The 22,395-nt window shown below is 45.0% G+C and overlaps 1 protein-coding gene across 2 annotated transcripts in view; it reads right to left on the reverse strand.

Moving 5' to 3' along the window:
• COL12A1 (collagen type XII alpha 1 chain) overlaps positions 1-7,084 on the reverse strand; it is a 116,354-nt gene extending 109,270 nt beyond the window's left edge. Inside the window, exons 1-2 of one of the 2 annotated variants that reach the window (XM_038554541.1) lie at positions 7,053-7,084; positions 3,903-4,016 (exon numbers count right to left, since the gene is read on the reverse strand). In XM_038554541.1, coding sequence (XP_038410469.1) covers positions 3,903-3,975 — 73 coding nt within the window. In that variant the 5' untranslated portion in view covers positions 3,976-4,016; positions 7,053-7,084. The remainder of the gene's footprint in view (positions 1-3,902; positions 4,017-7,052) is intronic. The other variant, XM_038554542.1, reaches the window with a different exon arrangement.
• Between the last annotated feature and the right edge of the window lie 15,311 nt (positions 7,085-22,395).

Raw genomic sequence — 22,395 nt, forward strand, 5'->3', positions numbered from 1 at the left:
CAGAAAATAAGCATCAAAACTTTGATCCCATAGTCAGACTCCAGAGCATACAATGTAAAGAAGAAACATCTGAGTGAATGACTAACTTTAGAAAGCAATATTTGTACATAAGTGTCTATTAATATATACCTATATATTTTCTACTCTATAAAAAAACATTATTTGATGCCTGTTAAATAATAAATACATGGTATTCAGATATTTCCAGTTCAGATACAGATAGAATTTAACAAATTAACTTTACATGCTTTGTTTAAAACTAAAGTATCTATCTTGGTATATATTTTGTAAAACAATTTTTTTCATTATGGCAACCAAAAGCAAGTCTGCCAACTGTGCAGAGATAATGGATGGATGAAAAGATGGACATATGGGAGAATAGTCTAATAAGTTTTGGTAACTTATAAACTATGTTAAAGATAAAGCAAAACATACTACCAAAATACCATCTTGATGAACTAGTAAGATCTTTTAGTCTGATCTCTGTGATAACAACACTGAAAAGGATACTACTCTAACATCAGAAACTTATAAAAGTATGCAAAGAGTGGTTTTATTCTATGCAATTGGTATTCATTTATATCTTACATCCAAAGCTAGTGTAAGTTGAATGATCTTTGCCATGACATATTCATTTCATTTGTGTTTGCAAGATACCAAAAATAAATAGTGGAAACAAGTAATGGATCAATGTGTTCTTTCATGGTTGACCAGTTTTCAAGCAAGAAAGAAGCACAGTGTAGGCAAACTACCACTAAATCAGGACAAGAAAACCTGGGTTTCATCTGTAACTTGTTCTGAAGTAATCACATTAGTTGACTGAGTTATTCAGGCTATCTTCCTCATTTTCCCATTTGGAAATGAGAAAATCAGAATAGATGATCCACAAGTTTCCCTATAGTCCAAAATTTCTATTATGACACAGTATTAACAGGTAAACATAGACACTGAATTATAGAAATATATATTAATTAGCCTCTTAGCTTAGACACAAGACAATTAAAGTGTGTCTTTAATGGCCTCAACTCACTGGTCAATTGATATTATCCAGCTATCCCTCATAAATTATCAATACAAGTCAAACTTACTAAAATTAAAACCCTGTTTTAATTTCATCTTGAATGTTCATCTTGAATTCTAGAATTTCTATGCTATGGCTAAAAATTACAAACACTGAAGGCAAAAAAAATCATTTCACCCTAATTTCCATAAGACAAAAATACTATATTATAAAAAAATAAAGTTCCTTGTCTAAGCAGATAAAAGGAAAATCACAGGAAAGGAAAATCACAAGATGAGGGTGGTACCACTGTAAAAAAAAATGAAGATGCAAAAAGTGTATGCCAAATCCTTTTAATTAGTATCATAAAAGGTACTGTTTTCAACATATAAAAATTAAGTAAATAGAAATTGGTTGGAAAACAGTATAAATATAAGAGTTCAAGCATGATGTTGTAAAAGGGAAAGAGAAGTAACTATTACCATTTTACAACTAAGTTCCAAATGACATAGCAGGAAACAAGGGTGACTGTGGAAAGATTGAAATGCCCCCCAAAATTTCCAAGAAAACTTCTTTCTAGCCATTGTCCCCAGGAAGGTCTTGGCCACAAATTTTGTTAGCCCTTCACAAGTTCTTGGGACCGCTTAGTTGGTAGTTAACACCCAAGCTGTGCCGTCCAATACAGGAGCCACCAGTCACAGGTGGCTCTCAAGCACTTCAAATGGGGCCAGTTCAAAATACACTGCAAGTGGAAAATACATACCCAGTTTCAAAGACTTAGTACAGAATTGTAAAATAGCTCACTAAAAAAATTTTATATTGATTACATGTTGAGGTGATAATACTGTGGATATAGTAGGCTAAGTTAAATATACTATAAAGAATAATTTCTCCTGTTTCTTTTTCCTTTTTTAATGTGGCAACCAGAAAATTTTAAGTTACACATGTGGCTTGCTTTTGTGGCTTATAATATATTTCTACTCGACAGTACCAAACTAGAGAGCTAAGCCCCCCAAAAATGAATCCCATTAAAATAAAATTATTAAATGCTGACCTAAGGAGGTGGGAGACAAGAAAGTCACAGTTTAAGAAAGCCAGAGTAAGAACTATACCAGACTGAAAAGATAAAATGTGAGAAATACGGAAATAATCAATAATATAGACAGTAAAATGTTCTCTCTTTTTTTATTATTTCTGTATAGTTGACACACCATGTTAAAATGTTCTTTTTAAGAGCACTTTGCTAACCAGCCCATTATCCAATTGAGAATTGATTTTTTCCACTTACATCATTTCCAACCTAATTCTTTTCCTAAGAATTCTCAAATCTTTCTGATTTTCAAATAACTATTTTCTTAACGAGCAATAAATGGGCCACTTCAGTGAATTATCTAAAAATATCTTTGGTAGGGCTTCCAGAAGTTCCTCAAATAAAATTCCTTCCTACCAACGACATAGAATTAAAGGCAACCTCATCTGAGTATTACTTCACAGAGGCCACTCTGAAAAGCCTCTACATTCACACAGTATTGCTCAGATAAGAAGAGCAGGAAATTTCTAACTTTTCTAAGCAGGCCACACATTTTGGAACTTCTGTGTTTTCTCCTAATCTGAATTTTTTTTTTTTTTTTTGTACCTGCAGTTCTGAAATGGAAAATCAAACACAACAGAAAGTTTTAAAAAATCTCAATGTTGTCATGAGACAACTCTACTTTCCCACAGCCTCTAAAAAAGTGCGACCCACCCTGGAACTCCCACAGCTGCCCCATGCCTTTCTTTTCTCCCTTAACTCCATCAGGAGCATTTTTTATTGAAGAAAAAAAAAATTTAAGATGTCTGTTATGGTATTACCTGATTTACCTTGCAGAACAATAATTCTAGTTTGTCAGGTCTCTAATGATACTGGAAGCCACACAGCAGCTCTCACTAGGTTACTACACAGAAATAACTTTTTAAATAAACACTGAAGAATTAGGGCATCAAGTGCACACAACAAAAAGGATATAAAGTGAGGTTGAAAATCTAGCAAAGATCCTTCATTTTCTCCAGGTCAGAGTCGTTTTTGCAGACCTGGGGACCACAACACCATGTCCCTGCCCCTGAAGGCCTCCACTCGGGTCCTATGCATAGAGGTAAGAGGGGAGGCCCGGAGAGCCTGGCTTGCCCGGCGCCCCTTTGCTTCCTGGGTTGGAAACTTTGGCGCAGACGCACGCAACCTGTCTGCACGGGGCTGGGTCTGAGCCACGTTCCTCTGAGCCCCGCAAACCAAACAGGGACAGCAGCAGTGACCCTGGGCCAGGAGAACACATTCTGGGTCCGGATCTCTGCCTGCCACCCACCCCCTTGGCGGCCTGGCTGCCACCTCATTTGCCTGCACCGTCCGCCTCAACTGCTGAGTCCCCCCACAAAACACACAGAGGCGCAGAGCCGGCACTGTGGCAGTCCTTTATTTCATGCTGTCACCGAGGTCGCAGCCCCGAGCCAGGTGGTGGGGACACCCACGCGAGCGAGCGCGCCCGCGCTCCGGGGCTCCAGGGTAGCAGCACCACGAGGCGGGAGTCCCGTGCGCAGAGCCGGGTGCAGCTGTCGCCCCCTCCCGGACGGCAGGTCCTCTCGGAAGGCAGAGGGGTAGGTGGCAGTGTGGACAGCACACCGCAGGGACAAGCGCAAGGAGACCACACAGCACTGCACGGGATGGATTAAGCAGAATACGAAAGAGCTGGACCTGAGAGCCGGACCACGGACAGACCTCGGAAGGGGGCGTTTCTCGTAGAGGAGAGAAACATCCGGAGAAAACACGAAGTACAGGGAAAACAGAACAAGCAATAGTGGCAAGATTTTTTTTTTTCCTTTCTAGAATGCTGCATTGTCGCTGAGGGAGGGGGAAGGAGGAGCATTTTACCTTCTGCCTCGATGGAAGACAGGAGCAGGGCCGCGCCCAGGGCGGCAAGCGCTGGGGGAAGCCCGGTCCGCATGCTCGGCCTCCGGCCTCCGGCTCACAGCCGCATGAAGGGATCTGCGGGAGGAAGCGATGACGGTGTCAGAACCGGGTCCGGGCAGGCCTGGGACCAGGTTAGGACTGGAGCCTGGGCCCGGGCCAGGACCCGAGCAGATCTGCCTTAATAACCGCAGGGCCCGGCCTCGCATATAATGGGCCTATTGTGGAGCTGTGGAAGTCAAGTTCATCCACTGCAGTTCAATCATGGCACTAAGAGGGATTTCAAGTTTAAAGAGGGTCCTGTTTTCCCCGAGGTTGGTCCTGCTTAGCATCCCCGGGTGACGGCCTCACTAGGCCCCACATGACTTCATCCTGCCTTGGTGATGGCTAATTCAGAGGTCATTTTATCCCTGACTCAACTAAATGTCTCTTCCAGCTGGGGATTTTATTTGGCCGGCAGCTTTTTCCTAGCTGCTGAACTCTTTAGGTAACTGTACTTTAGTGGTCTCGGGGTAATTTGGAAAAGTATAATAAACCTCTTTTACTCTTTTTTTTTTCATTTTGTTCTGCCTACAAATATGCAGCTCTTTAAGGTCTGAAATGGATTATACAGAAATATGTAAGGCCCAAATGAAACCTGATCCTACTGCTAGCAGCTTTCTCCTCACATCTGATAAATCCTTTATCCAAGATGAGGGGAAAACAACTCTAAAATACCTAACAAAAAAAAAAAAAAAAAGACAAGCAATAGAAGAGACAAGACACTCATGTCTGTTTTCCCAAGATATTTTTTTATAAAAATTCTCGGTAATAATTAATATTTTCATTTAACTTATTTTCACTTCACTTATTCCAGAAGATTATAGGTATATATGCTCCATAGGAGAATTGTTCCGTTCTGATTTTTCCTGATTCTGTAACTAGGTTATTAATTCCCTAAAGACAAAGAGTCTTATTCATCTTTTGCGACTCCCAGCACACAGTAGGTGCTTAATCTATGTTAGCAGAAGGGAATCTTCTAAAACATTCTAAGGTCCAATCCAGAGACAAAAGCTACTAGCAATGAACTGAACTGGGAAGCCGCCAGAGGCAAAACATAAAAAGAGAGTTGACTGTGAAGTACATAAATTATTGTAAGGCAACAGACGAAGCCGCTTGAAAAACGAAGTCCTGCTTGGGAATCCAAAAATGAGCCAAAGGTCGAGCCCTCTTTGAGAAAAGAAACTGACAAGCTCCAACCATGCCCTTCCAAATTATTGGCACAATGTATTAGGGCATCTTTCCTCGGCCTGAGTGTAAATTGCATTTTAAATGTCTGATGAGCAGGCGTGCCAAATTGCCCGGAGCTCCTTTTTATGAAGCCAAGATTAAAATGTTGGCGCTGCTCTGAAGATTCAAGGGCTCCAGCGATTTCTTTCTTCCTAATTAACAGCTGTTTGACATTTCTAACCCTCTTCCACCATCGGTGAAAAGCAGGAGGTGAGACTGGCCCATTGTTCCCATCAGCTGGCCTTAACTTTGCTACAATAATTTCCAAGTCAGTTGGCAGTCGTGCTCGCGAAAAGTTAAAGGCTGACAATCGACCCATCAAAATGCTGCGTGCAGACTTTTTTTTTTTTGTAAAACTCTGAACTCTTCACAAAAACCTTAACAGCGCAACTGCTTTTGTCTGGGTCTAGAGCGCCACCTATTGGCTGCCTGACTCAGCGGCACGGATGAATCCCGATGCGCCCGGAGCATCGGAACGTAGTTCTCTACCAGCCTGCCAGTCATTCCCTCCATATGTTTCATTAAAAAAAAAAAAAAAAAAAAAAAAAAGTTTTCTCTCCTTTTAGCCAAACCATTTATGTGAATGCTTAGATCAGTGCTTCATTGAGCATTCTCAGACATAAATGTCTGAAAGCGGCCACCCCTACATGTCCGCAAGGATTTCCTTACATCACCCTCGTGAATGAAGTGAGCCAGTTGCGGGGGGAGGTCTTAAGGGACGGGTCTCTTTCCACCAACGTGCCTCCTCCCCCTCCCCGCTGGAAAAGACCAATTCTTTAACTCCTGGGTCCAGTTAAAAAATAAAATGACACCTCCTCCCACCCCGCGGGGTTCCTCTAGATCCCGAGCGCATCACCTAACCTCCTCTTTTACCCACTGCGACCTTGACCTTACGTAGCCAAGGGCGAGTTTGGCGCTCATTTCCTTTCCTGCACGGTGCCTCCCCAGTACTCCACATACGTGACAGTGGGGTCACAAAGTCCAGGCTGAGGCAGAAGCAGGGGGGAGGGAGGGGGCTCTGGGACGCCTCGAAAGGGTCACCTTTCCCTAAGGACTCTCGGTTTGAGATACTTCTTTTGCTCCCTGGCTTCGCGGCTCGCTCCATAAATGATCCCGGCGCCCCCTGATCTTTATACTATGTAGGATTTGGGATGGAAACTACTTTAAGGGTCCCACGGACCCGGAGTAGAGAGAGCCCCGACCAATGCACTCGGGACGAGGTCGGGAGGGGGGAGCTTTCTCCAGAAGTTGGGAAAGTCGGCCAAGGCTGAGTCCCCTGAGAGCTGGATTCACCCACCATCTCAGATGTTTTGAAAAGCAAAGGAGCCAGAACAATCGACTAGGAATCTGCCTCAAGATGCCACACACACCCGCGCAGCTCCGATGAGCCGCAGAGCGCTCGGCCGTTCCTCCAAAGAATTCCGCACCCTGCGTCACTAACATACCTTCCCAGCGCCGGGGCTGCACTACAGCACCCCGGGGAAGCTGCGGCCAAGAGACGACGAGGTGGCCGCAGAACCCGGGCACCCTTCGCTGAAATCCGCGGCATCTATGGATGAAGGTCCCCTCCCACCCTGAACAGGGTGCTTCACGCACCCCCAGCCGCCCTGACGTCCGCCGGTCTGAAAAGCTATAGTTCTTTCTCCCCCAAAGACACAATGAATCCCAGAACCCCCAGGACACCCGGCAAATCTCGGGCACGGCTCCACTCTTGCGAGTCCAAACGGTTCTGGCCCGCGATCTTTGAAAGGGCTTGGGGCGAAGCAGGGAACGGACTAGGTGCACGTTCCCCTGGTTACCTCGGCGAGGTGTGCGGAGAGGCACAGGGCTAGAAGCCGGACCAACCTGAGGCGGTGGGCACCGAGGCAGCGGCGGCGGCAGCGGCTTCCCGGCGTCGACCCCCGCCCCGCGCACGCCCGGCGGTCGGCCGCCGCGCTCCTGCAGCACCTGGCGGCGGCCGGGAGGTGCGCGGCCGCAGGGCCGCCCGGGAGGCGCAGAGGCTGGGGATCCCGGGACGAGCGGCGGAGGCTGCCCGCGCGCGGACGCGTCTGCGACGGCTCGCCTGGGCCGAGTGGGAAGAGGCTCCGCGCCGCGGGCTACTTAATAGAGGGCTGTTCCCCGCTCTCAGTTTACTCGGTTACGAAACGCCTGAGAAGGTGGACGGCTGCCACGGGGTGATGTATGCTCCTCCGGCGGTGAAGGAGGTCTACTTTTGGGAACGTGTGCATACTTCCAGCATTCCTTCGGCGTGAGGTGGCGAGCCCCGTAGTAGCAGTGCCCCGCCGGGGAGGGGGAGGGGGAGGGGGGACGGGGACGGGGAGGGGGCGGGGAGGGATGCAGCGAGGGGGAGGAGGAAGCGAGGAGGGGGACAGCCGCGGTCGGGTTCGCTGCCAGGGGAAGCCGCGCGCTCCTCTGCTTGGGGCGGGCTGGGGAGCTCGGGTTTCCCTATCCTTGAGATTTTCTTTAATGAATTTATTTTTTTTCTAAATTAAGAACAGTAGGAGGGAGGGAAGCGACTCTTCTATTCAGAACTGCAAAAATGTGTGACCGACCCCCACCCACCCTTGCCCCATCCCCCATCATCACCACCTACACTTCCCTCCGCCACCCCACCCCCCGCTCCCTCTCCGTCCTGGGTGCACTTAAAACCGATTTACAGGGTTTCCATTAACTAACTGTCTGTGCACGCGGCGCGCCTTCTGTCTTTTTCAATCTCGGAGCGGCGATTGGAAACCCGAAGAGCAGCCCGCGCGGGCGCCGCGACCGGATGGCTTTCCCAGTCCTGTCTCGCTTCTCTGATGCTTTGGGACGGAACTGGGAGGCTTAATTTGAGCCAAGAGAGAGGGCGAGGGACGCAGGGAAACAGACCTAGGGATCTTCAGAACAAGAAGCCGCTCGAAACCAAGTTGCAATCACCGTGGAGACCCTGAGCATAACCGGGCCCCCCCGGGGGGGGGGGAGCTTGGACCAAAATCTTTGCCCTTAAAACCCCGCGGGGTCAAGGAGAAGAATGAAGCTAAGTTTCCCCCAACTGCCGAAGAGATGGAGGCTAAATGCGGGCAGACATTCCGCCAGCATCTTCTCCTGCCTACCGCCCCCCCACCGGCTCCACCCCGTTGGCCCCGAGCTGGGAGCCTGGCACTCGGGGTTGCCAAACGGTGCTGGGCGCACGGGAGGAAGCGCGGGGCTCCTACACGGTGGCGTCGGGAAAGCGCCCCGGGAGAGGTTCCGATTCCCCACGACGGCGCCCTCGGCGCAAGCGCTGCACTTTTGGCCTCTAGACGTGCAGAGGTTAACCCTGCGAGGCTGTGCAACCCGGATGGAGGCGGGGGCTCGCGGGCGAACGCAGGAGCTAGGCTGGAATTGACCTCCCCGAAATAGTAAAAGCAGAGATTTTGTCACTAATGTGAATCTCTCTCCCTATTTGATCTGACGTCTGCAAATCTGGCCTTCCCTCCACCAGGCGCGATACCCTCTGAACTTGCCTTGAGACCGACAAGAACTTGCTGAGCGCCCTCGCTCCCGCCCCACCCCACACCCCCCCCCCCCGCCACCCCTGCCCCACTCACCGCTGCCTCCAGCGAAAGCCAGAGAAGACTGGGGTGGGGGGGAGAATGGGGGGGATGGGAATCTCCACCTCTGCACATTCCCTGAGTACACACGACCCACTCGAAGTCCAGCTGGGCTGCTCTCACAAAGAGCCCACACACGCGCACAGGGCGCAGCCTCTTCCCCCTTCAAACTCTCACAACCCGGGTTTCTGGCACAAGCCCCCAAGGCGGGAGCGCATCCCGGGCGTGCATAACCCGACGTGCACGACGCAGAGCGAGGTCACGAGCCCTTAACCCCAACCCGGGGAGAGCCGGCCTTCCCGCGGGCCAGCCCTCTACCCGCACCCTCACTCAGATTCCTTCCAACGGACGCCCGTGGGCTGGTGGCGGGCTCAGAGCCGAGGGGCAGAGATGTCCCGGCAGCCGCCCGCTGGACACCGGGTCGCGCTGAGACGCGCCCCGCAGACGCCCTGGCCCGCTAAGTGGCCTGGAGCCGCCAGGGACGCCCTTTGGGAAGCCGCCCCCCACTGTCTAGAAAAAGGAAAATTGCTGCCTTGCACGCCAGCCAAGGTTGCCTGGGGTTTGCATTTCGCCCAGGTGGTGTGTGTGTGTGTGTGCGCGCGCGCGCGCGCCTATGCTTTTCTTTATGTACTTTTGTTGTTTTTAATTTGTGATGGCAAAATTGTTGAGTGGGGAGCAATGTAACCTGGGCGTTGTTATTACATGTTTTAAAAGAGTTCTCTCCTGTCGCTTTCACTCAGAGCTGCACTTGTATTTCTTAGCGGTCAGTCTCCCGCCAGGGAGCCATGGGGGTACCTCTTTCCTGTTTCTATGGCTTTATGGAGTGGGGAGGGGGCCTCCAAGAGCGCTCACTTTGGGCCACTCTCCAGCCCAGACTGGCGTCCAGAGGACCCCCGTGGCCATCCTCTATTAAGGCATTCTCTTGCTCAAAGACAGATTAAATGCATTAAAATAGTTGCTGCAAAGGTCTGTAACAAAACCACTGGCCTCAAAACACCCTCTGTCCCTCCAAAAAAGGATCTCTGGGCAATGCTTCCAAAGTAGGATGAGAGGAAGAGGCAGAGACACATCCACAAGCTAATCCAAGCACACCCATTCCCAAGGGACAGAAGAGCAACTCAAGGGTGTCCTAAGGGGTTCCTCAGGGGCCTTCCAGTGCGATGTCTGCACGGTTTGCCCGCCCCCTCCACACACACACACACGGGGGGCCCTTGTGCAAGCTAGCCTTCTACCATGGTTAAGTGAACAAATGGGTTAAAACACACACACTCACACGCCAAAAAAAAAAAAAAAAAAACCATGTAAACCCTCTTCCAATCTGCCCCCTTTTGTAGAGCGTCCAGTTCTTGACACCCCTTGGAATCCGTTAATGTTTGCAACAAACTGATATTTATACATTGAGTCAGAGCTGGTTGAATTTATTCAGTTTGGTTGTTTCTATGGCTTTTAGCCCCGAGGCTATCCCCGGGGGTCTCCCTCTCCTCACTCTCCCAGTGTTCTGCTCCCACCTCTTCTCCCTCCGACTCCTGGGTTCCCGGCGGGTCCCGAGCTTCAGATTCCTTGTCCGACAGCGCGATCTAGCGGTCAGCGCGAGCGCCGGCGCCGGAGGGCAAAGGCCCACACTGTAGCGCCACAGAGTTTTAAGTGAGTTTTTGAAAAATGTGTCATTCATCTGATTCCCAGGAATGGCTGAGAGCCGACAAGACTGCAGAACAACTTAGGAGGTGGCGTAAACTTTCTTTGTGGTTAACTAACCGCCTGTGGAAATTCTTGCCTGAAGCCTGCAGCAAGGTTTGGGTCAGGGGTGAACAAAGGAAGAGGTGCTACTTTCAGGAAGGAGTTCAGATTACAGGGTCATCCCTAGTTTATAAAAAGGCAAAAGCGGCCTCCTCGTTGGCTTGCTTGGGGTTAACCTAGCAAGCTTTCCTGGAGCGGGTGAGGGTGCTTCCCCCACAAGTTCTTGCTGAGAGATCTAGTGGGGAAGAGAAGGGGGCCCCAGGCTGAATGTGCATTGTTTGTCCAGTTCTGGGGGCTGTGTGTGGGCTGTACCCGGAGTGGACTCTAAGGGTCCTTGGTAAAGAATGTGTTCACAAGGTAAGAGTGTGAAGAGAAGAGGCAGTACTCTATCTACACTGATTCTCCGGGGTAGAGAGGCAGTGTATCTGAAGAGTCAAGAAGTCACATCAAAAATGGTGTATCTGAATCCTCTCCTTTAGAACCCTGTGCACTAAGTCAAAATGCACTTACTGTGCACCTTCCATGTGCCTGTACAATGACAAGCTCTGAGCTTGTCATTAAGATAATTAAGAGGAAAAAAAAAAGATAATTAAGAGGAGGCCTTGCCCTGGAAATTGTGCCAAAGAAGATCTGGGCCACTTGACACAACTTCACTGGCCCCCTCACAGCTCTGAAGAGTTTATGGCTTCAGAATGGATTAACATTAAAAATGAGAAGCAGTGGACAACTGCCCTCTGTGCTAGCAAAGCTGAAGAATCCAGAGACCAAAGCCATCGCTCAAGGAAGGAGGAGAGAAGGTACTGCACTCCTGCCTTCTTGACAGGTTCTGCTGCTTCAACAAAGAACTATTTCTGTGAAGTCTATAGGCTTTGTGCACACCTCATCCAGACCTCTCACTTGTCCTGAAACAATCTCTCCCTGTCAGAGTGTCAGCAACTTAGAGCAGAAAATGATAACTACATCATATGTATCCTCCTCCCCACGGTGGCTAGCTCAAAGCTCATGTGACCTCAAAAAGTGGTGGTTGCATGGAAAGCTATGAAGCCTAAAAAACAAAATAAAAAAACATCTGCATCCTAATACAGTATTTTCTTAGGATGAACCATTCAAATTTAATACAAGTCCAGTGATGATGGGAACTGATTATTCAGTTGGCTCTGACCTCCTTGAACAAACTGAAAGATACAAGGAAATAAATTCACTTAAGAATTAAGAAAGCAACCCTTTGTTACTTCATTTCCATCAGCTTCAATACTGGTCGAGTCATCCTTACCACCTCGGGGCTTGGAATCTATTTATTTTATAACCATCAAAGTAGCACAAGGTCCGGGATCAGTGAAGACCGCTGCTCTGTGTGTGGACAGTTGGTATGTCCGAACTGATATAAACTTTCAGGTTGCTGGAAACTACAAAAAAATCATAGGAAGTAATCTTTTAAGAATTGGTATTGGCCTTCAAATTCCCTATTAGGAAAGTGAAATTCGACAGTGATGAAATCACAGAAATTTCATTGGCCCCAGTTGGAGCTCCTGTGTAGGATAAAGTGTAACCAGACTAAGGCTTCATTGAGAAAGCATTTTTATACACTTTCTCCTTCATTCAGCTACATTTATGAAGCACAGTCACCCAGGTACTCAAAGCAGACTCAATCCCTGTCTTTGAAATGTTCTTAAATCCAACATGAAATGGGATGCGCCCTCTGGTGGAAAAGAGGGAAAGGATGGCCCTTATCTGATAGACTCCTTTAATCATTGGTCTTTTGAGCGTTCATTCAGCAAACGCTGTTACTCTAATCATGGTCGCTAGAAACTGCTGGGAATTTTTTTTAAGGCAGATCAAAAGAGGTCCTATCCATAAAAAACATAAATGTAGTAACAAAGGCCAGAAATAAACATAAAAGTCCAATGATTCAAGAGAGGTCTGGAGACAGTGTGTAATTGGAAGCTGACAGACCAACATGAAAAGTAATTTGGGGGGAAATCATGGTATACAGAAACAAGACAAATGACATCGCAGGAAGCAATCAACTCAACTCGTGATTCAGAACATTCTGCAGAAAAAAGCAATTTCTCCACAAACCAGTTGCTCTATAAATCAGTCTCTCCCAAACCCATGACAAGAAAAAAAGAGAGGAAAGAGTAGATTGTTACGAAAAAAAATATTTAGGAACCATAGCAACCAAATAATAACAATAATAGTTGTCAAGAACTATTCTAGGATCGGAAATTATATCTTACTTGCAAGCTAACAAGTTAACATACTACAGTTTCACACATGCTGGGAGAACACACAAGGAACCAGACCCAAAGGACTGTGTGGCTGACGGCAAGACCAGCAGCCAGCGTATCATCGTTTGTACGGGTTTTCCAGACCCCAGTTCCCACAGGCTAGTGCAAAGAAGGCCCGGTGACCCTTCCATACACAGTGGGTTGCATTACGGGAAGAGGACCGGGCTTGGGGACACCATGCCTTTTCTGAGGGCAGTAAGCCTGCCTGACTTTTGCCCTGAAAGGAGGCATTATCTTTGTTACACTAGACAGTAAACAAACTTGCCCTTTGCTCTGCACAGAGAAATTACCTCTGAATTCTCAGGCCGCTGGAAGTGATCCTCAGCAAGTGCCCCTGCTCCAAAGACATGCAGAAGCATGAGGGACCCCACGGAGAGATAAGGCAAGGCAGACCTGACAATAAGAACTGCTGCAAGCTCATGGAGGGGAGAAAGCAGGGTATGCCAAAGTGGTCCCTGAAGAATTTCTGGAGGAGGAAGACTTTAAAGGACTAGCAGTTAACATTCCGAGCACAAGATTCAAAACGAGATGTTGAAAAAATAGCAAAGGGACAGGAAATGTCTTGGGCAATAAATAAAGCAGAGCTGTTCTAGCAGAAAGTTTGTGAGCACGATGGAATAGCATTGGATCTTGGAAGTGGCTGAGGTTCTGGAATTTACTCCTTTAAAAATAATAATAACTGAGCAAATAATTGACAGGGTGTATTCCAGACACTGCACGAAACATTTTACATATAGTCAGTCCATGATACTTAATTCTAATCTCTATGCTATAGATAAGGAATTAATGCTCCGAGGACTCAAGTGACTTACTAGTTAATTTTGGAACTCACATCTGCGCTCAGCTCTCTGATATCTGAATTCATGGTCTTTTTTGGTATATTAAAATGAATGCATGTTACACAAAAGAATGATAAAAATCTTGTGTAAAAATGAATTTGGCACTGGGGTTCACAGTGACTTGCTGAGAAAACAGCCAGCAGGCAAGGTGGGGGCAGCATCCAGGTAAGAGACTCAGAGGGTCCTGTGCTCAGAGCAATGGCGTGCAAAGAGGAAGCTGACTGGTGTTAGGAAGTCAGGATGGGAAAATGTCTTCAAATGATGGAGCAAAGGGACGCCTTGGTGGCTCAGTGGTTGAGCGTGTGCCTTCAGCTCAGGTCGAGGTCCTGGAATCGAGTTCCACATGAGGCTCACTGCGAAGAGTCTGCTTCTCCCTCTGCCTAGTCTCTGCCTCTCTCTGTGTGGCTCTCATGAATAAATAAATAAAAATCTTTAAAAAAGAAAGGGGGGGGTGGTACTGAGCAAAGTCAGATGACTGAAAGAATGATGCGCCATGGGAGAAATTAAGGAAATGCAACAGGCAAGCTAGTTTTAAGAGATGACAAAATGGCCTTACATATGACCAAAATCCTTAGAGGTTTGTTTTCCCCCCTAACCAAGAAAGTGTGGGGGAACTTTCTACTACATTTTATTAATATGTTTATATAAAATATAAATAATATCTCAGGTTTCAATACAGATTTTTCTAAAAAGAGAAATCCTTCTCTATTTTTTGCCAGAATTTTGCAAAGTGTGAAAAACTACTGAAGAGTCACATTTGCACTCTGTGTGACAGGCAGTTGGTTATTCAAAGGGAAAACGATGGCATTGTTGTTCCTTGGCTCTCCTGCAAGCACGTTCATGGGTGGCTGAATACATAACACTGCATGTGATGCAAAAAGCATCTGGGAAATGCTTAAACAATTTTCTCCATCCTCCCCCTGTCTATGCTGCCCAAGTGCTAGACTCATCAGGCTGAAAGTACATAAAGTCCTCGCTCATTGTTTAAATTGAGAAAATCATTTCAAACTTTCACACATGGTCTAGGTTTTTTTAAAGTGTACTTTTATTTATTGAATGGCTTCTTTTCTTATATGTTTGGGTTTTTTCTGGGAGGCAATAACTTTGAGCAGAACCACTAACTACCCCCAAAATAAAATATTCTGATCTCCAATGTTAGGAACATTTAAGGCTGAGCTCACAACACAGAAGTAGGAAACTAAGTATTGAGATTATGTTTTCATTGGCACTCTCAAAATGAAGTCTTGTGCCTTTACTATTTTTATTGCTACCTACAAAGATGAAGTTGAAAGGTCTGGTCTTGCATTTTCTAATGGTGGTTGATGCTCATTCCCATTTGTCCACTGGAGCTAAGGTGAAGGTGAAGATTTCAGCAAATAAATAATGGACTTTCACAATATGGCTATTGTGTGGACTTTGTGATTGAAAATTCCTCCCCCTTTTGCCCCACTGCCCTACCATGGGGCTTGAGGTGACTATAGGAGATCTAAGCCAATGGGTCTCAAGCCTACCTTCACAAAATAATCACTCAAGGAGTCTAAAAAAACTCCTGTACTGATGTCTGAGCATCACCCTTGGACCAATGAAGTCTGTTCTTCATGGTAGGGCCTGGGCATCTGTACATTTTTGAAGCTGTCAGATAATTCTGATGGCCTGTGAGAGTTGACACATGCCTATATAAGACAAGCCCCCTTTGCTATTCATGAAGTCGGTGCTAAAGCAGGCCGAGACCCCAACTACTATTTGGAAGATTAAGGGGAATCATCTAGTACCTGCAGGTCAGGATTGCCAATCACCTGTAGTGCTGGTCCCCAAATCAGTGCTCCAAGGAAGTGTTTAAATTTGGGTTCAGTGTTGCCAGCAGAAGTTAGAAAATTATTTTGACAAAACCAGCAAAATGAGGGACAGTTGACTGGCCAGGGTCATAGGGCTGGTGGTGCCACGGCCAGAACCAAACCCATCCCCACTTGCTTCCCAAGCCTCCACAACTCCTCTTTCATGTGACACTTGGAGAGAATCTGCTTCATTGTTGTCATTGGATTTAAAGATTAAATCAGGCAAAAACATGGTCCAGTTTCATTTGCCAAAGGACACTCAAAATGATATTTATTTCTTGTTCTTACTAATGTAAAACCAAAGATGAGGAAAAATTTGGTTTATTTCCTCCATTTCCAATGAAAAGACTATAATGTATTTTACTGTATGTGTATTAAACAGGTGAGTTGAATACTTTTAGAGATAGAAATAAAATTGTACGGTAGGCCTCATCTATCTAATGATGTTAGAAATTATCAGAATGATAACAGAACTCTGATGATCTATTATAATGGAAGAAAGAGCAAAGGGGATAATGAGGAAAAACCAGCAGAATGTAAGAGCAATAGGGGTCTTAGAGTCATGTAACCTGCTGTGCCATTTCACATTTACAAAACCTGAGAGCAGAGCAGTTCAGTAGCTTGCTCGATGTCATGTTTCTATCATTGGTGCCAGGACTAGAATCCAGGTGCCAACTGCCTGGTTGGTCTTCTTTCCATTATTCTGCGTACCCTATTCTTGGGCATGTCATTAATTTTGCAAAACATGTTGGAACTCATTGCCTCACTACCTCAAGAACAGCGTTGGACTAGAGCAGTGGAAGCCTGCCACCTGTCACAGTATCTGTGCATCTGAAATCTTTTAAAGTTAAAGCAAAACAAAATTACCACCAATAAGCAGTGATATATGCATCTAGATATGCCTGGCCCACCCAGCACTTACCAGAACAGTAGGCAGAGCTGCTAATAAGGAGACCAGGTGCCTCGGAGCTGTGAGTTCCTGCTCCAGAGCAGGCAAGAAGGGAGGTAGCTTCGGTGCCTACTTGCTGCAGATATTGAAGCAGCACCAGAACAGTTGCACTGTGTTGGACTCGTGTCCTATGACAGGCAGTGTCTGCTTCCTTCCTGAGACCACCTTTGGGAATCCATGAGAACATTGGCACACCCACTTTTAATCTCTCCTCTCCTCTCCTCCAAGTGTCCACAGTTGGAGTTCTATTGCAACCAGAAGGCTTCTAATAGGGTGCCTGGGTGGCGCCGTCAGTTGAGCATCATGGCCATGATCCCAGGGTCCTGGGATTGCGCCCGGCATTGGGCTTCCTGCTCAGTGAAGAGCCTGCTTCGCCCTCTCCCTCTGCTGCTCCTCCTGCTTATGCTCTCTCTGTCAAATAAATGAATAAAATCTGAAGAAAAAGATGAAGGAGGAGGAGGAGGAGGAAGGTTCTGCTGCTAGCAACAGGGGACAGAAACTAAAACAGTCATGGAAGTCAAGAGATGGGCAGTCCACAGGTCAGACCATCACTTGGTCCATGAAGTCCTCAGACATGCAGGTTCTATCATTTTAATACTCCACGGATGAGGCTTTTATTTCAAGGTACTACATGGTCCATGTTCTGATTTAAGGTATGTCATACAAATTTTCGGCAAACGGAAAAAAGAAAAAGCAAAGGACAAAAAGAAAAATGGGGAGCAGGGGTCACACAGTAATCTTTATTGTCTTCGGAGAAAGATTCCCACAAGCTGCTCTTTGATGATTGTGATTATATTTCTTTGGTCAGAACTTAGTCACATGGCCACATCTAGCTGCAAAGGAGGCTTGACAACATAGTTTATTCTGGCCACCCAGGTACCCATCTAAAATTCAGAGGTTCCATTATTATAGAAGAAAGAGAGAAGGGAAAATAGGAAATGATCAGTAGACTCTACCACTCATAATAGCAATGCGGTGGTAAATACCCACTTCTGCAGACATCTGAGCTGGGCTGGGCACTTGGTAGCTAAAAAGTCAGCTCAGCCAGTCCCTATCCAAGGTGCCAAATAGTCCTGGTTACTGACATCAGATTTAATAAAACCTTAATCAGAATTTTGACTCCTTCCACTCAGTCTGGAGAAATAGCTGCCAAGAACAGAGGAATCTTCTTTGCACTATTGTCTTCAGAAATTCCTTAACTCCTATTTACTTCTGGCCCTCACACTTAGCATAATTTTGAGGTTGGCTTTACTTGAAAGCAAAACCATCCTGTGAGCTAGACGGCCTATGGAAACAGCAGGTCCCCAGAGAACAAAGGGGCCATGGAATCATCAGTGATGACATCATGGCATAGACATGTGTTTTCCCTAGCGAGTCATTTACTCCATTAAAACTTCATTTCATCTTTCCTATCATAGAGGGCATTGCAAGGATTACATGACATCTTTTTTATAAACAAACATTATGCTGGAACACAAAAAAAGGCAAAACAAATGTAGTTATAAATAGAAAGGGAATATAGGAGAATTTCCAGGAAAATGTAGGCGTTTTATAAATGACTATGTCTGAACTTCTCCTGTGAAAAGATGGTGGAAAAGTCAAAGAAGGATCTCTACACCCCCTCAAATGCTGAGAAGGCTCCTAGCATCTCAGATTGATTTGAATTCTACTTCAAGTCCATGGCAAGGTAATTTGAGTAGGCTTTGACATCTCACACAATCACATCTAAATACAATTTTGTTCTCTGGGTCTGAGACAGACTGTGGTAGGAAGAAATTTATGAAAGTACCACAGACTACTATTCTAAAGCATGTAGGGTGTCCTCAAGGAGCAGGAACAGAGATTAAATGAATTTGAGAAAGAGGACCATTGGCAGGGTCATTATAGAGTGAAAGCCAAAAGAAGGTTCAACAGATGAGAATTTTTAGGAGGGAAAGCAGTTTTTTAAAGTAACCAGTTAAAAGACACTCATGAAGCATATGTTGCACTTACCGGCTCATCTCAGTACAATGCCCACAACAATTATTTGAGGCACTATAATTTCCTCATATCTCAGATGGAAGAGAAAAAAAAAAATCTGACATGTAATAAAGGTTACAGGATTTGCTAAAGCCATGTGACTAGAAAGTGGCACAACTTGTTCTCAAACCCCGATCTGCCGCCACAGCTAGCACAGCAGTAGAACAGCTGGCCAGCTCCAGTCTCCTTCCAGCCTGGTTGTTGGCCATTTGCTGTGTGTCTCTTCATCCTGGAACTCTGCTCTTCTAGTCTTTGGCTCGTCCCCAGATTCTCCGTACTCGGAATGGCTCTCCCACTCGACTCGTATCATCCTGATAAATCTTAATGAAGTGATCCTATCAGATCAGCTTCCTGAGGACTTTGAGTTCTAACAAAGTTTTGGGGGGACATGACATGGCAAGGAAGGAATTTCAAGTATTGCTAATTAAAACAGCAGAGGAATTATTTGGGAGGAATGGGTCTTATTCAACATTTTTCTACTCTGGCAACCAGAAAAAGCTAGACATCAGTACATTTATCCATTTATTTTTACACATTTTTAGTAACCTGGTAATATCTGACAACTATAAAACCAGAAAGATACTCATTTTAAAAGCACTTATGAGGAGCACCTGGGTTAAGCATCTGCCTTTCTCTCAGGGTGTGATCCCGGAGTCCTGGGATCAAGCCCCACATTGGGCTCCCTGATCAGCAGAGAGTCTGCTTCTCCCTCTTCCCCTGCCTCTCCCCCTGCTTGTGCTCATGCTCTCTCTCTCTCACTCTCTCTATATATAAATAAAATCTTTTAAAGGAAATTTTAAAAAATAAAATCGCTGGGGATCCCTGGGTGGCGCAGCGGTTTGGCGCCTGCCTTTGGCCCAGGGCGTGATCCTGGAGACCCGGGATCGAATCCCACATCGGGCTCCCGGTGCATGGAGCCTGCTTCTCCCTCTGCCTGTGTCTCTGCCTCTCTCTCTCTCTCTCTCTCTCTGTATCTGCCATAAATAAATAAAATATTAAAAAAAATAAAATAAAATAAAATCGCTGTTAACTGAAAGCCGCAAATACTACTGATAGAAGTAAAAATTGGTACGATTGCTTTGTAGGCTAGTATTTTATTATGAACTTAAACACACACTTACCATACAACCCAGAAATCCCAAACTTATATATTTATCCAAGAGAAATGAAAACCTATATCCATATAAATATCTACATGTGATTTTTTAGCACTGTTATCCCTAATAGTAAAAAAACTGGAAACAATTATAGCATCAAGTGGATAAACATATTTAGACGATGCATAAGATGGGTACTGCTTAGACATGGAAAGGAATAAACTGCTGATAGATATAACATGGGTGGATCTCACAGGTCATGTCCAGTGAAAAAAGTCAAACACAGAGGAATGCAGACAGACACACACTGGAGATGTTATGGGTTTGGTTCTAGACCAACCACAATCAAGTGAATATTGCAATATAGTGAGTCAACTGAATTTTTTGGTTTCCCAGCATGTATAAAAGTTATCTTTACACTAAACTGTAGTCTATTAAGTGTGCAATAGCATTATGTCTAAAACAACAATGTACGTACCCTAATTTAAAAACTTTATTGCTAAAAATGCTAACCGTCATTTGAGCTTTCTGCAAGTCATAATCTTTTTGCTGGTGGAAGGTCTTGCCTTAGTTTTAATGACTGCTGACTGATCGTTGTGGTGGTTGCTGAAGGTGGGAGGAGCTGTGGCAATTTCTTAAAATAAGACAACAACGAAGGTTGCCACCTCTATTAACTTTTCCTTTCATTTGAATACTTTCAGGCCATCATAAGGTTATTAATGGGCCTAATTTCAATATTGTTGTGTCTCAGGGAGTAGGAGGCCTGACGAGAGATAGAGACGGGCAACGGGAAGAAGACACACAATATTTATCAAGTAAGTTCATTGTCTAATGGGGCACAATTTGTGGCACCCTGAAACAAATACAATAGTAACATCAAAGATCACCGACCACAGATCACTATAACAAATATAATAATAATAGTAAAGTCTGAAATATTGCAGAATCACCAAAATGTGACACAGAGTCATACATGAGCAAATGCTGTGGAAAAATGGTACCAATGGACTTGCTTAACACAGGGTTGCCACAAATCTTCAATTTGTAAAAGCACAATATTTGTGAAGTACAATAAATCAAGTGCAATAAAATGTATGCCCACACATGCTGCATATCATCCTATTTTATTTGTTAATATAGCACTAGCAAAACTGTGGAGACAGAAGTCAAAGCAGTGGTTTCCAAGGGCAGGAGATGCGATAGAGGATTGACTACAGAGGAGCAAATGGAACTTTTAGAGGTGGTGGAAATGGTCTAAATCACAGTTGTGGTGTGGTTACAAGATCATATACATTTGGCAAAGTTCATCAACCTGTACAATTTTAAATGTGAATTTTATTGTATGTGAATTACTCCTCAATAAATTTAACTTTTAAAGTGTATTAAAGAAAAACATGTTTGAGATATTTGGAATCTCAGAGCTAAGAAAAAAAAATTTTTAGAGAAGAATTTGTTGTAGATTTGCTATAAGACAAGCACTTTACTGAGATCTAGGAATACAGAGATGAAAGACAGTCCATTATTTTAAGGAGTTTATAGTCCAGTGGAGAAGAAAAGAGCAAACAAAGCTACAACATTGAGTACTAACTGCATTGGTGGAGATAGGCTAGGTGGGCCGGAGCACACAGTGGGGTACCTACACCAGGTTTCTAGAAACAAAGGACTCCCTAAAGAGAGATGATGCTTGAGCTTGAGCCAGGATGCTGTAGGAGTTAGTCAGCCAGATAAGAAAAGGATGTCCTTAACAAAGGAAGTATAAAGTACAAAAACAGAGAGAGAGAGAGAGAGAGAGAGAGAGATGAGGTTTTCATGGATCAGCTCTAGTCTCGAAAATTTCCAAAATGAAGAAGGTAATGAATGAGTAGGAGAAAAGTTAGACATGTCAGAAAGTATGTTCCATGCAGTGAGATGTATTAAAATGTGAGCTGTTCTTTCCCAAGTAAGTAGTAGATGATCTGGAGAATCCTGAAAACCAAGTCCATAAGATAAAACGAGACGTTATATGCTAAGAACAAGATCTCTTTGCTTTAGCATGGTGACCTATTAATTCTTCAGTGACTCAAGGATCAACACAGACTTTACTGGTCTGTTCCATTTCTAACATTTACTACTTTGTGTCCTATCTACTTACAAAAGAAATTAATGTAATAGCTTGACTTTCAATTTTGTTCTTCGTACAGTTTCATCTTTTAAAAAAAAAGCCTAGCACACAAAAATCTGGCTGGCTGCCATGCTGTATCATCGCAAGACATCCAGAAATCATTTAGCCTGATCTGTTACTTCATGGTATGAAAGTCCCTTCCCAAAGAGGCAGCAAAAACAGTACAATATGATGAGCCACCTAAAGCATACACATAGTCTCATAAAAGAGGTTCCTGCATGTTCCCTCACAATGCTTCTATTTCTGTTCTGTTGGCCAGACCTTAGTCATGAGCCATACCTAACTGGAAGGGAGCAAGAAGCACACAGTCTTTATTCCAGTTGGTCATGTGCTAGCTGCTAGAAATGGGAAGAATGGGTAGTGTAGGACAAGCAGGAGTCTCTGAATCAAGGATGAGGTTTCCCTTATCCTTCTGAATACTGGGGCTGTAGAGATCATGCATTTTCTTTTTAAACCATAACCTCGAGAATTTTATCGTCAAAATTTTCCTCAAATTTGGAGCTATTTGTTTTTTCATTCTGTGTAACCCTGGAGCCTCACAGGTTACTTTACTAAGGACAGTGGCTGGCTATAGGGTAAGTGCTAGAGAAATACTATCATCGGTCATTGCCTCTTTACCGTGAAGCCATAGAACTTAGAGCTCCAAAAAAGAAAATTTAGTCTAATCTCTGCCCCCTCTTCCACTCCTCAC

The sequence above is a fragment of the Canis lupus genome, chromosome 12 (assembly GCF_011100685.1).
Source record: "Canis lupus familiaris isolate Mischka breed German Shepherd chromosome 12, alternate assembly UU_Cfam_GSD_1.0, whole genome shotgun sequence".
NCBI lineage: Eukaryota > Metazoa > Chordata > Mammalia > Carnivora > Canidae > Canis > Canis lupus.